The sequence below is a fragment of the Danio rerio genome, chromosome 14, assembly GCF_052040795.2.
Source record: "Danio rerio strain M-AB ecotype USA chromosome 14, GRCz13ab, whole genome shotgun sequence".
Classification (NCBI taxonomy): domain Eukaryota; kingdom Metazoa; phylum Chordata; class Actinopteri; order Cypriniformes; family Danionidae; genus Danio; species Danio rerio.
In genome coordinates, this window is record NC_141034.1 from 16,608,262 (window position 1) to 16,624,993 (window position 16,732).

The 16,732-nt window shown below is 35.2% G+C and overlaps 1 protein-coding gene across 3 annotated transcripts in view; it reads left to right on the plus strand.

Moving 5' to 3' along the window:
* nlgn3a (neuroligin 3a) overlaps positions 1–16,732 on the plus strand; it is a 300,140-nt gene that overhangs the window by 200,500 nt on the left and 82,908 nt on the right. For all 3 annotated transcript variants that reach the window (XM_087280595.1, XM_087280596.1, NM_001166332.1), the window contains 1 exon segment: positions 6,194–6,379. In XM_087280595.1, coding sequence (XP_087136721.1) covers positions 6,194–6,379 — 186 coding nt within the window.

Below are 16,732 nucleotides of genomic sequence, written 5' to 3' on the forward strand. Positions count from 1 at the left end.
TAATTAAACCAGGAAACAAGACAGGCACATTTCCATTGACATTACAATGTACATTACATGACTCTTGTGTAAAAAAAAATGTTTTAACATGATGAAAAATTGAAGCATGCAATGTTTTAGACTAATCGGAAGGCATGTAATGGGGGATCAAGTGGAAATGTTTTCATATTCAAAGCATGCATAAGGCAAGGCTGTCTGATGAGCTGTCTAGGTGACAGTGTAGATGAATGGAGGGCAAAGCATAGGATGGACAGCAGTGTGCAATCCACCCGACGGCTTTAGTGATGAAAGAAGGTGAGGAAATCTCCAGCGGGTTGGCTGTATATTTAATGTGGTCATATTCCAGCGTCAGCTCCTGCCCAACTCCCAGCAACTCAATGTCATGTCATTGTTGCCATATCGATCGATATCTTTGTGTGCGAATGAGCCTAAAAGTGTTTTAAATAGAGAACACTTAGACAAAGATAGACAAAGATGTTGCCCTTATTCTGTCTGCTTTGTGAGCATGAGCTGTTATTACAATTTTTCTCAGTTGCTTTGATACATTTCTCAGATCAGAATTGAAGGGCTCAAAACTACCTGTTCAATCTTTACATCATTTTGTCACCTGTGCACATCACAAAAGCAGCTTCTTTTTCCTTTACACAACTTGCAAATGCTTTTGTACATTCATGCAAATGATTATGTGCAATTATCTGATGGAAGTTTATTATTTTGGTTTCCGTTGCATAAGCTTTTACATGCAAAATGGCTGAACAAGTTATGATAATATTTTGTTGTAATGTATTTTTCTATACATTTCTATTAGAGGGCGACACAGTGACGTAGTGGTTAGCACCGTTGCCTCCCAGCTAGAAGGTTGCTGTTTTGAGTCCCGGCTGGGTCAGTTGGGATTTCTGTATGGAATTATGTTTTTGTACACCCATGTAAATGATTTTGTAGTTCCCTGATGTTTCCTACATTATCAATTGCTCATGTCATGTTGGTTAAAATGTATTATTTTTGTCTCTGTGGAATAGTCTTACCCTTCACAATATTTAATTGTTTGTCCATGGCTTAAGCCTTTAAATGCAAAATGGCTGAACTAGTTGTTTTAATATATATATTTACCTATTGCATTTTTATATAAATTTCCATTAGACTTTTTTTTCTAAATCTGTCTACAATCAGTACATTTTTACTAGGTGAATCTTGACTTGTTCTAATAAAGGTGCATCTCAAAGGAGATTTTCTTATGTTCACATTTTTATTTTAGCTTTATTTTTCTTTGAGCTATGCAGTGATGTATTTTCTTTTCCTTATCACAATGACATGATCCATCAACAATTACAGCACAAATAGCAAAAAATAATAATTTCACCATAGTTTAGAGCAGCATGGGGGTGCATCACAGCAAGAAGGTCACTGGTTCGAGCCTCGGCTGTGTCAGTTGGAGTTTCTGTGTGGAGTTAGCAAGTTCTCCTCGTGTTTGCATTTTCTCAGGGTGCTCCATTTTCCTCCACAATCCAAAGACATGCGGTACAGGTGAATTTGGTTAGCTAAAATTGGCTATAGTGTATGTGAGTGTGTGCAGGAGTGTTTCCCTGTATTGCGTTGCGGCTGGAAGAGCATCCACTGCGTAAAACATATGCTCGATAAGTTGGCGATTCATTCCACTGTGGTGACCACTGAATAATAAGGGGACTAAGCCGAAAATAAAATGAACAAATGATATTGACAACATGACTAGTAAGTATTTTGAAAAAAAATTGTCTTGTCCATACGTAGTGACATAAGGTCTTGTCATTCTGATGGCACTGACATGTTCATTGACACAGAAATTTAGTTTTGAGAGATGAACTAAGGATTTTGAGCAAGAGACTAGCTTTTTGCCGGTAATCCATGGCCAGCAGCTTGCTCTCAAGTGGTCGCCCCTCTAAAGCCAAGAAGGGCTGCGCCCGGTCAGTACATGGATGTATGACCACATGGGAAAGTTAGGTTGCTGCAGGAAGTGGTGTTAGTGAGACCAGCAGGGGGCACTCAACCTTTAGTCTGTGTGGGTCCTAACACCCTAGTATATACTGGCGGGGACTCTATACTGCTCAGTGAACACCGTCTTTTGAATAACACATTAAATCAAGGTCCTGACTCTCTGTGGTCGTTTAAAAAGATGTCCTTTAAAAAGAGTAGGGGTTTAACCCCGGCATCCTAGTCAAATTTAACCACTGGTCTGTCCATCGTGGCCTCCTAACCATCCCCATATCATAATTGGCTTCATCACTTTGTCTCTCTACGCCAATCAGCTGGGGTGTGGGGTGTGGCCTGGCGCAATATAGCTACCATTGCATCATCCAGATAGATACTGCATACTAAAGAGATTCCCCCTAAAAATGTGTAAAGCACTTTGAGGGTCCAGAAAACTGCTATATAAATATAAGGAATTATTATCATTTTGCTATTTGTACACATTGTTGTTTTGAGAAATAAACTTAACTGTCTTGCAAAGTTCTATTCTGATCTAAAAACTGCAAAAGCACTAGTAAATATAGCTGTAAAAATGATCAAAAAATCTTTTTCATCAACTTACTGATGTTAAGCCCTACTAATATTGTAAATCAGCTTATGTTTTTTGCATAAAATGACCTATGTTTTTTATGTGTTTATAATTATACCGTTTTGTGAGGGCCTTAAATAACATGAACATACTGAAGTAATGTAACAGACAATAACAAGTTGAAGCAGAAGCAAAAAATAATGACTCAGTTCAACCTCAGTTTAACCCCAGTGGTTTATAAATTCTACAACAGCCCTGCATAGAACTATGATGTACAGTAAGGGAAACATTTTAATTGCTTTTCAGTGAAAACATTGGCTACCACATTTCAAATTAAAACACACTCACACAAAAAAAATTGCCTGTGGGCTGGTCTGATTGGTATTCTGTGATAGTTCTGGAACTCATTTTCAGATTATCATGAACATCTCCAATTGGAACACAATCATGTTCAGTCCAAGCTAGTTGTGCTTGTTTAAAAAAATTAGAAATGAAATTTTACATTGCAGTAACTACTGTAAAATTGCTCAATATGCTATACAACTTGTAAATGATTTATTAATTTTTTGTCAAATGAATGCTATTTTAAACATCTAGTTGTGTGCTAGGATGAGCTCTGACTCTCATTTAATTCAGCGTGTGGCTGTACGTCAATATAAAGTGACATAATGAAGTGCAGAATGTCTGCCAATGCCCTTGAGATGTTCAGGAAAGCTGCTCTCTATAAACCTATTTCCTTTATCTTTGCACGCTCTTCTGTACAGGAAGCAGCATTTCAAAAAACATGCTTTGTTTGATATGCTAATATATTACATGCTGTTTAATTGATTTGTTCCTGATGAAAGCATAATAAAAGATGGATTTGGGGGACAAGATAGTAAATATTACTTTCCATCCATAGTGGAACAGTGTTCTCTTTAAGATCAGTTCACACCACATCGACAAACACCAACCAACCAATGGCAACAAACATGTTCAGCAGGTTATGTCGAATCAAAGTAGGATCATGCATTAATTTTCATCTTTCACCCACATTATAAGATGCCACTTTCGTTTTTTACAACAACCACCAACTTGCTCGCACAGGGTTGTGCTATAATAACCAGCTGCTCTGAATGCTGATTTAAAAAAAAACAACTTGAAAGCCGCTCAGCAAACAGAATTTTATGCAAATTTAGATTCAGACATGCCTTCTTGTGTTCTGAAGCTTTTAGACACAGCTATTAAATTGAGATCACGTTTACAATATTTATTCACAAGCAAATTCCTTTTAACGCTTATGATATGCTACACTTTAAAACATGGCCATGATTTCAACGGTAAAAATCTGTAAAAATGCTACAGTACAAATCCATAACCTGGTTAACGGTATGTTTCCTTAATATAGATGGCATGTATGACATGTGTATATGTTGATCATTCAAAATACAGACATATTACCTCTATAAATTAATAAAATACTGTAATTTACCATAAAAATGAAAAATTACTTTTACGGTTTGTACTGTTTTTTAACGGTAAAGTACTGGCAACTACAGCTGCCGTTTTTTTTACCATAAATTTTACTGATTTATTTTTTACAGTTTATTGACTATATTGATCATAAACAACGATCTACACTGGGATTTTTATAAATTATGATTACATTTAAATATACATTTTGTAATATTATTTCAGCACATTTTGTCATTGCTTAATATGAGTTATATATATCCACATACAGCATTTAAATATGAACAGATATAATTGTACTTTTTATATTTGAATAAATTTTTATATTTAAATTTTATAGTTGAATTGGTAAATACACCCCTCACAAATCTATTTTTTAAACTCATATGTTTAATAGGAAGCTATAGAATCTTATATTTGTGCATACATTAAATTAGTCAGCACTGAAGCCAAATCTGGAGCTTATCAAACAAAATTAACTTACAATAACGGTCCAAATACTATTACAGCCAAATTTATATGTAAAAATATTAAATACAAATTTCAAAAGAGGAAAAATCAAGAGAAGCAAAAAATTAAAATATTTTGTTGAAATTTTGTAGGTTGTAATTTGTTTTTGTTTTTTGTTTTTATGTTTTTTTTTTTTCGTTTTTGTTTTTTTGCAATATTTAGCTTGAATTTATTGAATTGTCTTTCAATTTCTAAATATGTCTGGTGACTAAAATATTACATTTATAAATATATATGTTTATTAAATCATATAATCACCAAAATGCATTGCCTTTTTTTATTGAGAAATGGAAAAAATATTAATTTTCAAAATAGAGTGTACTCATTTATGCTGAGCACTGTATTAACATATATTTTAATCTAATGGTTGAAAATTTATTTGTGTAAAAAGACATGTTTACAATATTTAGAAATTTATGTTGTATATACTGTATACACTTGAACACAAAATAAGTATTGAGCACATCAAAACTCAATTGGTTTCAGAAAAAGAAAATAAAGTAGTAGAATTGTGTTTATTATTTATTTTACCTGCTGTATATTTTTATATCTGTGAAATCCAAACATTACCTTGTATTTTAAATATGTGATTGGTATACAGTTTATTTGATTTTTATATAGGTTCATTTTTTACAAAGATTTTATTTTTACAAAATTATTATCTGAAGTATAATCTCAGTTAAGCATTTTTCATGTCTGCATTTTTGACTGCATTTTATGTATTCAAAGCTAAAAAATTATCTTGTGTGTTCTATTGAACAAGAAAGTCTCCTCCATCTTGGTCTGAGAGTAAATAAATTAACAGCAACTTTTCATTGTTGAGTTAGCTTCTTTTTTTTTTTTTTTTTTTTTGACTGACAGGGGTTTGCACTGAAACTCTGCACAGTAAATTCACACAGATGTTTAGTGAATCCTCTCTTATCTCTCTCACCCACTCTCCCTTTCTCTGTTTCAATCTCTCATGTTCTATTGCATACACACAAACACACAGTGCCACGCATGTTAACACCAGCCCTGCAATTTGAGGCTTCCCCTCGAGAGATGTCAGGTTGTCAAAGCTAACCATCCAGTGTTGGAGTGAAGACAGAAAGCAATCCAGATAAAACATCTAGCCTCTGTGTATCAGAAAATGTGTTACGTCGTCACCAGTACTAATAATAGCTCTTTTGGGAGGCAAAGCGTTGATTTACATTGTTTCAGTCTTGTTGCTGCATTCCCTGCTAGACAATCTGTCACAAAAGTGTGTAAAATTGAAAGGACTATTTGAAGTTTAAACGATAGGATTTTACAGGGTCCCAGTAGTTAGCTGTAAGCAATAATGTATCAAGCTATCGTGAACAATGAATTTGTTATATAAAATATTTATTTTGTGTTTAGTATTCATTCATTTTATTTAACATTTGTTCACCATTACTTATTTTGTCAACATTTGGTAATACTGTTCTGCTTTCTTTAATGTTCATGCTTTACTTATCTCATGTCAGTAAATACCATTAAAAGAACACAAATATGTAGAATTTCTGAATGGTTGTAGAATAAAATGTAATATTTTGAAGATATGCCTCATGTCCCCCCATAAAATGAGTCTGCAGCCAGTTTTAATCTATCATCTACAAGCAAAAAGTGAGAGAACGTCTTAAGAACGTCCCTAAGTTACTGCTATTTCTCTAAATGCAATGTGTGCTTGCTTTGTTACAGGCTTCCTCAGCACAGGAGACCAGGCTGCTAAAGGGAATTATGGGCTTTTGGACCAGATCCAGGCTCTGCGTTGGATAAGCGAGAACATTGGCTATTTCGGTGGCGATTCCAATCGCATCACTGTATTTGGATCAGGAATTGGTGCCTCTTGTGTGAGCCTTCTAACCCTGTCTCATCATTCTGAAGGTAAGAGAACTTTTTATCCCCTAGAAGAATTGGCATTTATTACAATACTCAATTGTTAAAAATTATGTTTGCATTCAAAACTGAACTGTGGGTTATAAACAAAATGGCTAAGTGGTTAGCACAGTTGCCTTACAGTAAGAAGGTTGCTGGTTCCCGGCTGAACCAGGAGGCCGAGTTTGCATGTTTTTATGGAGTTTTCAGAATTTAGACCACAGCTATAATAATGGTAAAGATGTAGAGAAACTGTATTGTTGGAATGACTTTTCATGAATTATTTTCCCCTGCAAATAAATGATAAAACACCATCGGCCAGTCAGAATCTGTTGAAAAAGAAAGGGCTTGTGCAATTAAAGCTACAAATGACAAAAGGGTGGAGCTCCTTCAAAGATTTTTTAAAGATAATAATTCGGAAAATATTGGTTATATCATGGAAAATAATAATTAAAATACATGGAATTTATGCGAGCAAAGCCAGGTTGGCATATTGAAGCATATCAAAAAAGTCCCTTATGTGTTTTGTGGTAGTTTCTGCATCTGTGGTTTCTCTCTTTTGAAATGATGGGCAAAATAGCTTGTTTTTATTCCACATCACTGACTGTGTTTGCTAAATTCTCTGTTTGATTAGATCGATTAATTTTTACATGAGCTGGATTCAATGGTCAAACTCACTAGTAGCACACTGCAGACATTTGATTGTGACAATGAATGGAGTAATGCCAAAAAAATGCAAAAAAATAAACAGATCAGTATTGTTCATCAGTGTGCACGTGAAAATATTTCTTGCTATATTTATAGTTATCGCGCTTGCTGTGAACCAGCTGTCAATTGTCAAAAAAATGTGACAGTGGTCCGTGGACGACAAAACCAGTCATGCAAGTCCTTTTTAATTGAGATTCATAAACCATCTGAAAGCTGATTAATTAAATCTCTATTAATGTATATTTTTTTAGTATGGGACAATATTTGGCTGGCGACAGAGTGGTGCAGTGGGTAGCGATGTCACCTCATAGCAAGACGGTCACTGGTTTGAGCCCCGGCTGGGTCAGTTGGTATTTCTGTGGGGAGTTTGCATGTTTTTTCTGTGTTGGTGTGGGTTTCCTTCTGGTGCTTCAGTTTCCCCCACAGTTCAAAGACATGGAGTATAGGTAAATTAAATAAGCTTAATAGACCGTATTGTATGTGTGTGAATGCAAGAATGTATGGGTGTTTCCCCAGTGCTGGGTTGTGGCTAGAAGAGCATCCACTGCGTAATAACATATGCTGGATAAGTTGGTGGTTCATTCCACTGTGGGGACCCCTGATTAATATAGGGACTAAGTCGAAAAGGAAAAGAATTAAAGAATATTTGGTCATTATACAACTATTTAAAAATTGTATATCTCAAGGGTTTAAAAAATAACTTGGCTTTAAAACTGCCAAAATGAAGTCTGTAGCAATTCATATTACCAATTACAAAAAAACTTACTTTACTTATTATAGCAACAACAACAAAAATAGGCATTAGAAAAATTTATATTTTGAGAGTAATTTTGATCATTTTGATACAATGTATTTTGGGCTATAGCCGTGTAACATAACATTCCTTTGTGGTCCAGGGTCACAGATCACATTGACTTAAAAAAATTGATGACAAAAATATTTGAAATTATCAATACTTTATTACATGAAATAGCTACGAAAGGAAAGTCATAGCAGATGATCAAGAATGGTGTACCATACTTGGAAACTGTGCTCTGCAACTAACCCATCCAAATGAACACACGCACACACACACAGAAAAGCAGGCAACCTTTATTTATTTATTTATTTAATTTTTAGTGGGTGAGCAGTTTGGGTTACAGTGCCTTGTTTAAGGGTCTCACCTCAGTCATGGTATTGAGGATGAAAGAGAGTGCTGGTTGTTTGCTCCTCTACCACTGCAGCTGCTGGACTTAAATTGTGAATAAAATCAAATATAAACTTTCAGAAGCCACAATTAAAGAATAAGTGAAACACATTAACCTTGAATCCACAATGAATCCAGAAATGGACATTGACGAGTGATTTAACAGTCTATTTAAATAAAACTAATTTCACCCACAGGACTCACAACAGAAACCAGATGTTACTCTTTTCATTCATTGCCATTTGCAAACTGAGGGATGAGTCAAAATTGTATTTGTAATCTGTCCACAGGATCTGTCAAAAAAGTGGTTTGACTCAACAAATATGGACAAAAATATTTTTGTCTTTGCTTATAATTGATTGTTAGCATGTGCTATAAAGTCATGATGGACAATGTGCAGTGCTGTTTGTCAGTTTACAGCCTGTTTGAGAATCTGCATAAAACACCCAAGTACTTTTAATTGATGCCAGCAGTGATGAACATTCATCTGGCTATGAATTACAAACAAAGTGTGCAAATTAACATGCACAGTTATGTATTTATGCAGCCATAAAGAGGCGGCGGATTTTCACAGGACTTAGCAAGGTTACATTTATTATTTTAGCAGCTGCAGCATATCATTGTAGCCAACGCTAGAAGTAAATCTAAAACGCATTCTCAGGAGGCGTTTCAGAGATGTGAGACACAATTATAGGAAAATCAATTGGCTTAGTGAGTTTCCATGACATCCAATTGACTGCTGAACTTGAACATGTTGAATCATAAAACATAAGAGATTAATGTTAACTCTCACATCACAATGATAAATATGTAAAAACTAAAGAAGCAAAACATATATTACAAAGATAAGGATCCTGTTTGTATTGTTGTGAGGACAGCGAAATAAAATTGGAAGGATTTGACTGAATTTCTCTAAAATCCTACTATATGTATTTGAAGCCTGACATGTTGACATACAAGCAGCTGATTTTCTATCAGGAAATCAGTTGGACACTATTCTAAAGAAAGCTGATGAAATTATTTCCTTCTTTCACTGCTGTATGACTATTATCAGATTATTTCTATACTCCACTTCCTGCTATGAATAATTCTGTGTGATTGTTTGCACTCTGCAGATTTCATCAACCATTATTAATTGCTTTGATTTACTTTTGATTGAGATTGATTAGCTTTTTATACCATAAATGGATTTTCTATTCACATATTCCATATTGACAAGCTTCATGTAGCATGTTATTATATGGTCACATCATCCGTCTCGTTCCTTTCTCAATAAATTGGATGTTACTAATGCTTATGTTTCCCCAGAAAAGTGGCGTATTCTCTACTTGGTTTGATGAGATAAAAAAAGCAGTCTTGGGGGAAGCAGGGTTTTACTGACAGCCTCTATAAACTATCAGGATCCTTGAAAATTGAAACAGGACTCCTGCTATTGCAAAAAGGGGCACTCACTGCAAGTGCTACCAATATCAATCAGCTAGCTCTGCAATAGTTCTCAAAGCTGTGATTTTAGCCATCGCAGCGAGGGAAAGTGGCCTACCAAATGGTAATGGCAAGGCTCAAAGGAATGCTGTACTAAAGAATCCATCTGCTGTTTTATAAAAAGTAAATTTCCGCGCAAAATGAAGACTAAGAAATATATTTGATTTGGACATTATTATACAATGCTTAGTAGCAGAAATTATCTCTGTATTCTAATTTGCATTCTGTCTGTCCTAAATAGTAGGATACTCCAACAGCTAATATCCTCCTCAACACATTTGATTGTTGGACGAGGATTCAAACTTTAAACTTGGATTAAAAAATACTTTAAATCTGCAAATATGAGGCTGAGGTTTAAGTAAAGGGTTTTTGTTGAATAGCAATCAATAAATAACCTGAAATCCAACTTAAAATGATTATAGTTATATTTAAGATGCAACAACACTGTGAAATTTTATGAAGACAATTTTACCAAGATAATTAGCTTGACATTTAAAACTGTGACAAAATGCACAAAACTAAGCAAACTAAGCCTGCTCTTTTTGTACAAAATTCTTCTTAAAAAAAATAAAATAAAATATATATATATATATATATATATATATATATATATATATATATATATATATATATATATATATATATATATATATATATATATATATATATATGGATTGTAGTATAAAAAAAGTAAACTGGGTAGCAACACATGACTACAGTTTGGAGGAAGGCGTAGTATATTGAAGACAAATGAAGAAAAGGGTAATAAAGTACTATAAAAGGTGTGGCTGATCAGGGGTGCATTTTCAAAACAACGACTTAACTCGTGGCCAAATGATCATAGTATGATGCATCATTTGGGAAAAGAACAATGTAGTGACGAGTGTTTCTCAAAACCCATAGATTCTCTGTCGCAGATCAATCACTTGAACCATGTTAGTTATAACAAAAAATGCCTATAATGATCCTCTAAATGGGGTGGTAACAACTTCTTTAGAGAAGAGCCCCATCATTTATTTGTGCAAATTCAATTTTTTTACACGCACACTCATTTAAAAAAAAAAGTCCAATATTAGTTTTGGTAAAAACATGCACTCGTTTTCCATATTGATTGCAAAATTTGTGAATAAAACATATAGGCCCTGTTTCCTTTACAAAAATTATTAATGTTTCCTTTACAAAAATTATTAAGAACATTACATATTCTATTCTAAAACATAAAATCACTTACAAAAGCTAACGTGTATTCTAATATCATATATAAATAATATAAATTGATAAATAATGAGGAGATTTATTAAGAAATAAAATTTAATATTTATTATTTATTAGGAAATGAAAAACTTTGATAATAATATTAATGATAATAATGATGATGATGATGATGATGATGATGATGATGATTAGTAGTAGTAGTAACAGTAGTAGTAGTAGTACTAGTATAGTCTTATTTTTTGAAAAAGTCTACTTTTACCATTTGACATGCAAATTAATGCAGAAATGTCCTAACCAACAGGCTCATGACATATACAGTACAGATATTTAATAATTAACCTACTATAAATTAAAAGCATTAATGTATGCTATGTTTGTTGCTTTCACAAACTTCTGAGATGTAACATAAATTCCACTTTTAAATAATAGGTCTTTTTTTAATCATTTGACATTTAAATGTTAGAATGGTCTAAATAAATAGAGCATAGGGGGATAACTAGGAATAGAACACAGCCAGTAACTATGTTTCTAACTACAGCTACAGAGTTGTAGTTGCAAGCATAGAAGTTTGTGACGCAGTTTGCAAATGTTCGTTGGACCGATGATTTGGGAAACGGCAAATCAACAAACTATGTTTGTAGGGACGGAACTTGCGACCTTAGCTGGCTAACGATGGTTTTTGAAAACGCACCCCAGAAAAAGTTCCAAGCAGTCAAGAATTCAGTGATGATCTTGATTGATTTCAAATGTGTGTAAAAGCACATGTGTGCACCAAGTGTAGATCTACAATTTAACACATTTATGTGTCTGTCTTACATAACATAAAAGTCCCATGACTGTTCTCCAAGGCATGCAAATGTAAACAGAATTCAAGGAAATTTATTATTTTTCTAACTGGCAAAAGATGCTGTAGCTTTTAAAGCAAAGAATATCACCAAAATGCTGGACAGGACCAATCTGACGCTGAAATCCCTCAGCAGGTGAATCCCACCCATAGTGCAAGAGCCATTCACATTTCCCCTGAACCTGAGCCTCATCCTAAGAAAAAAACACAATTACCTGAATCCCATCTTCTGAAATACCAAAAGCTTAGATCAAAAAACACTTCAGCTCTGTCCTTACAGTTCAGTGCAGTGTGTGAGATTGAGTGTGATGCTTGTTTGGCAAGTGTGTGTATTTGTGGTGGTGTTAATGAGGCCACTGTGACCTGTCTCCTCCTTGCAGTCTGGCTCATCATCTTATGGGGCCTGCTGCTCCCACATGGAGCTCACCCTGTCTGGGCGTGTGGCAGGCCAGAAAATAGGGCTTCATCTATCAGCCTACTCCACCACAGGAGTTAGCTTGCCCGCCAGGCCCCCTGCTATGGGATGGATTGCAGATGCATCCCACTGTCCTCCTCCATCATCAAGTTTAAGGGCAATCACCTACTGTATCTTGCTTCTTTGATGGAAATGGGGGCATTGTGTAAAAGGAGAATACACAGGTGTCTTGATTTACATTTCTGTGTATGAAGCGATCAAATGAACCTCAGCCTCTACCCGATTCTGCAGTTTAGCATAACGTGAACTGCACAAGTAAAGAGTTTAGCACAATACAGTTCACAATAGATGCACTCAATTAGATAGATTGCATTTTAAAAGACATCATAATTTTTCCTAGACCCTGCAAAACATTATCAGTAAGTCTACACCTTCTGATTTGAAAGTTTGGTCAAAATCCTGAACCAATATTAGTGGTAAAGATTTAACATGGATGTCTAAACTGTACTGTTCCTGGATGGGCCCATTTCAGCTGCAGCTCTAATCAAATAAATCCTTAACAAGATCTTCAGGATAGACAGGTGTTTTAGAAGTGTTTTTTTTTTTTACTGAACAGACAGCTCCAATTTGTGCAAAACTTTAAAGGATGACTCTCTGTAGTTGCTGTCTTCCAGTAGCAAGTCTAAACATCCCTAGTTTAGACTTGCAACAACCATCCTTACTTAAAAATGCTCAAAGTCCCTGTAGAAATCCAAATTAAGCTTTTTAGATGTTGATATCAATATGTTAGTCTTAAAGTGATATGTACTATAGTGTGCACCAAAACCGTATCTAAATGCACATTTAGAAGATATAAACGTTAAAAAAACTAGGTCTGTCATTTGTCAAAATAAATTTGTTTGTTTTTTGTCACCTTCATTTTCTCATTAAATGTTCTGATCAATTAAATGCTTTCTTGCATTTGATATGTCCAGTACCTTTAAGGAGCCATTGTTGTTACTGAAATAATTTCTTTATCCATGTTAAAAACATTTGCAAATGAAAGAAAATAATAAACAGTAGCCAAAACTGTGCTGATCTGAACTTCCTATTAGTCGCTTTGAAATCCGCTTTGCACAGCATTTCTCTACAGCAAACCCCAAGCCCCAAAATACATTACACACATACAAAGTCAGCAGACAGGAAACTAGGAGATTAAAAATTAAATCTGTTACACACAGCTTCCATTTTGATTGGGTGAATAGGACTTGTGGGCGTAACCGCAGCGCAGTGGGTAGCACAATCACCTCACAGCAAGAAGGTTGCTGGTTTGAGCCTCAGCTGGGTCAGTTGGCATTTCTGTGTGGAGTTTGCATGTTCTCCCTGTGTTCGCGTTGGTTTCCTCTGGTTCCATTTTCTCCCACAGTCCAAACACATGCGGGATAGATGAATTGGCAAGGCTAATTTGGCCATAGTGTATGTGTGTGAATGAGTGTGCATGGATGTTTCCCAGTGGGTTGCTGCTGGAAGGGTATCCACTGCGTAAAACATGTGCTGGATAAGTTGGCGGTTCATTTCGATGTCGCAACCCCAATATAATAATTGAACTAAGCCAAAAAGAAAACGAATGAATGAATGCATAGTACTTGTATAGCAATACAGATAATGTAAATATGATTTTCTTTGGAGTGAATAAAGTCTGCTTTTATGTTAATTTCAGGTGAACCACTACAGCACATGGGTGTGGTTTGCTTTAGCCCAGAGACAGCACAAAGCAATCATAATTATTAGTCAACATGAACTACAAAAAATATTCAACCCATTTGGATTACACAGAAAACTGTATTTCTAGGTGGAGAAAAAGTGGCCAGTCACACTCAGTATCATTATTATAAGTTGTCATGGAAGTGATGCACCTGAGCTGGCACAGTTGTGCTATGAAGAGAACATTATTGGCTGAGCGGGCGTCAAGGTGGCGCAGTGGGTAGCATGATCGCCTCACACCAAGAAGGTCGCTGATTCAGAGCCTCGGCTGGGTCAGTTGGCATTTTTGCATGGATTTCCTACGGGTGCTCCCACAAGTTTAAAGACATGCACTATAGGTGAAGCGGGTAAGCTAAATTGTCTATAGTGTATGTGTCTGAATGAGTGTGTATGGATGTTTCCTAGTAATGGGTTGCAGTTGGAAGGTCATCCGCTGCGTAAAACATATGCTGGATAAGTTGCCGGAGTTTCATGCCAAATTGAGTTTACATGAATCATTGAATAAACATACACATTTCAAGGTATTCCATGAGGCTTTTAAATCTACAGTGTCACAGAGCTGCTAAAATTTATCCTATAGCATCACATGCATTATATACAACTTTATTTCACACCTACAGACAATTTATTGTGTCCAATTGACCTATGTTGCATGTTTTCTGTTTTTTGAAAAATGAAACCATCCCCTTAGGAAACTCATAAAAACACAGACAGAAAATGCAAACTCCAATCACAGTAAACTATTTGATTTTAGTATAATTTAGGATCATTTTAGGTGTGGGAGTAGTGTTGTCTAACATCACTGCTACTGTCTGTGATTGTCAAAATTAACATTATTGCAAGACTAGCAAAGAGTGCAGATCCAGGAATTTGCAGTGCTGCATCTTGGCAATCACATCATTCACAAGCATCCTGTCAAAAGAATCTGCATGTTCTGTTGGTGCCCTTTCCAGACACTGGCTACAGCTTTTCTTTGCCTGTCTTTCTAACCTCAGCACTTGGGGAGGGAGAGCAAACAAGAGGGAAAGAGAATGACAGAGAGAATAAGGAGTTTCAAATCAAGGACATTACCCAATCTCACGTGTTATTATCTATTTGGCATAAGGATGGCTCTAATTGTAAATGCAGATTTGCCTTTTCCTTTCTCTCTCCTAATAATAATTATGATGTCAAATGAGAGATGGCTTCATGAGCTGCTGCTGCTGGAATATTAAACAACCGGAGCTTTGGCTGTGGGTGTGTATTGGAAGAATGTTGGAGGGCTACCAGCAGTGTTACTGAAGGTCATTTGGGAGTCCTTTTTTCTATTCCTGTAACTAATCAGCCTAAAAGCTCTGCTCATGAGGACATGCTCCCCTTTTAATGGAATGTCTCATACATTAAAGGGGACTTGTGAGGGTCTATGTTGGAGGATTCCATCTACCCATGTCAGTTCTCATTTTTTATGAAGACTTTTGGGTTATTGAGGACCATAAATATACACACTTAAATTGTGTTCGTTTTATTAGCTGGATGATATCGGTGTTGGCAGTTTTGTGATGTGATGCACGACTTTCAAGCATTAACACTTGAAGCTACAAAACTGCATAAATAAAAAGACACTCGAGTCAAATGAATTAAATAGAATGTCTAAACAAAGACAGTGATGAACCGATGTACATCAGAATTAGTGAATCAACAGAGTGAACGAATGTTACTGTATTCAACAACTGCTCATTTACATTAATTGTGTATCCCTTTCAACTCAAATTCATAATATCCAGTTGAACACAAGTAGCATACTCTAGCACACTAACATAATCTGAAAAGTTGAACATGAGGTTGTAAAGTTCCGACTTTAACTTATTTATTTGTACAACCCCAAATAAAAATAAAGTTAAGACAGTATAGAAAAATATAATACAAAAAAGGGAAAATAGGGATTTCTAAGTTATTTAAAGTCTTTGTTTGTTTTTTTGTTTGTTTGTTTGTTTGTTTGTTTTAAAACACATGTTACATTGTTGGTTCTTGCAACACATTTAAAAACAAGTTGGATTGGAACAGTAAAGGTTTTACCATTTTGTAATCTTGCCATTCCTTTTCACAACACATTTAGCGACTGAAGACACCGAGTGATAAAGTGTTTCAGGTGTAATTTTGTCACATTCATCCTGCAAACAAGTCTAAAGGTGGGCAACGATACTAGGTCTTCATTGTCACATTTTATGCCACACATTTTCTATTAGAGTTTGGTCAGGATTGCAGGCAGGCCAGTCATGTAACTGTGTCCTCTTCCTTTGCAGCCAGGACTAATGTATACAGAATGTGGTTTTGTACTGTCTTGTTGACATATGCATGGGCCTCTCTGGAAAAGGTGTCTTCTTTGAAGGCAGCAAATTGTGCTCCAAAATCCCTACAGTATGTACTTTTCAGCATTAATGGACAATTTAACAGACTAATGTAAGTCATATTATTATCACTTCAATCAAGAAATATATTTTTGGACTAAAATGTTTATCATTACCTGAGGAAAAATATAACACAAGGACAGTCAGACAAACCATAATATCTTAAAAAAAGAAAAAGAATAATAAAAGATTATTCTGTAGCACTTTATAATAACACACTATGCACTGTTAGACCTTACCAGGCTTTTTTTACAGTAGAACACTGGCAACACTGTTGCCAGCTACTCACTGTAAAAGTTTGGTTACAGTAAGTAACTGGCAACAGTGTTGCCAGTTAATTACTGAAACTGAACCATTACAGTGAGTGGCTGGCAACGGTGTT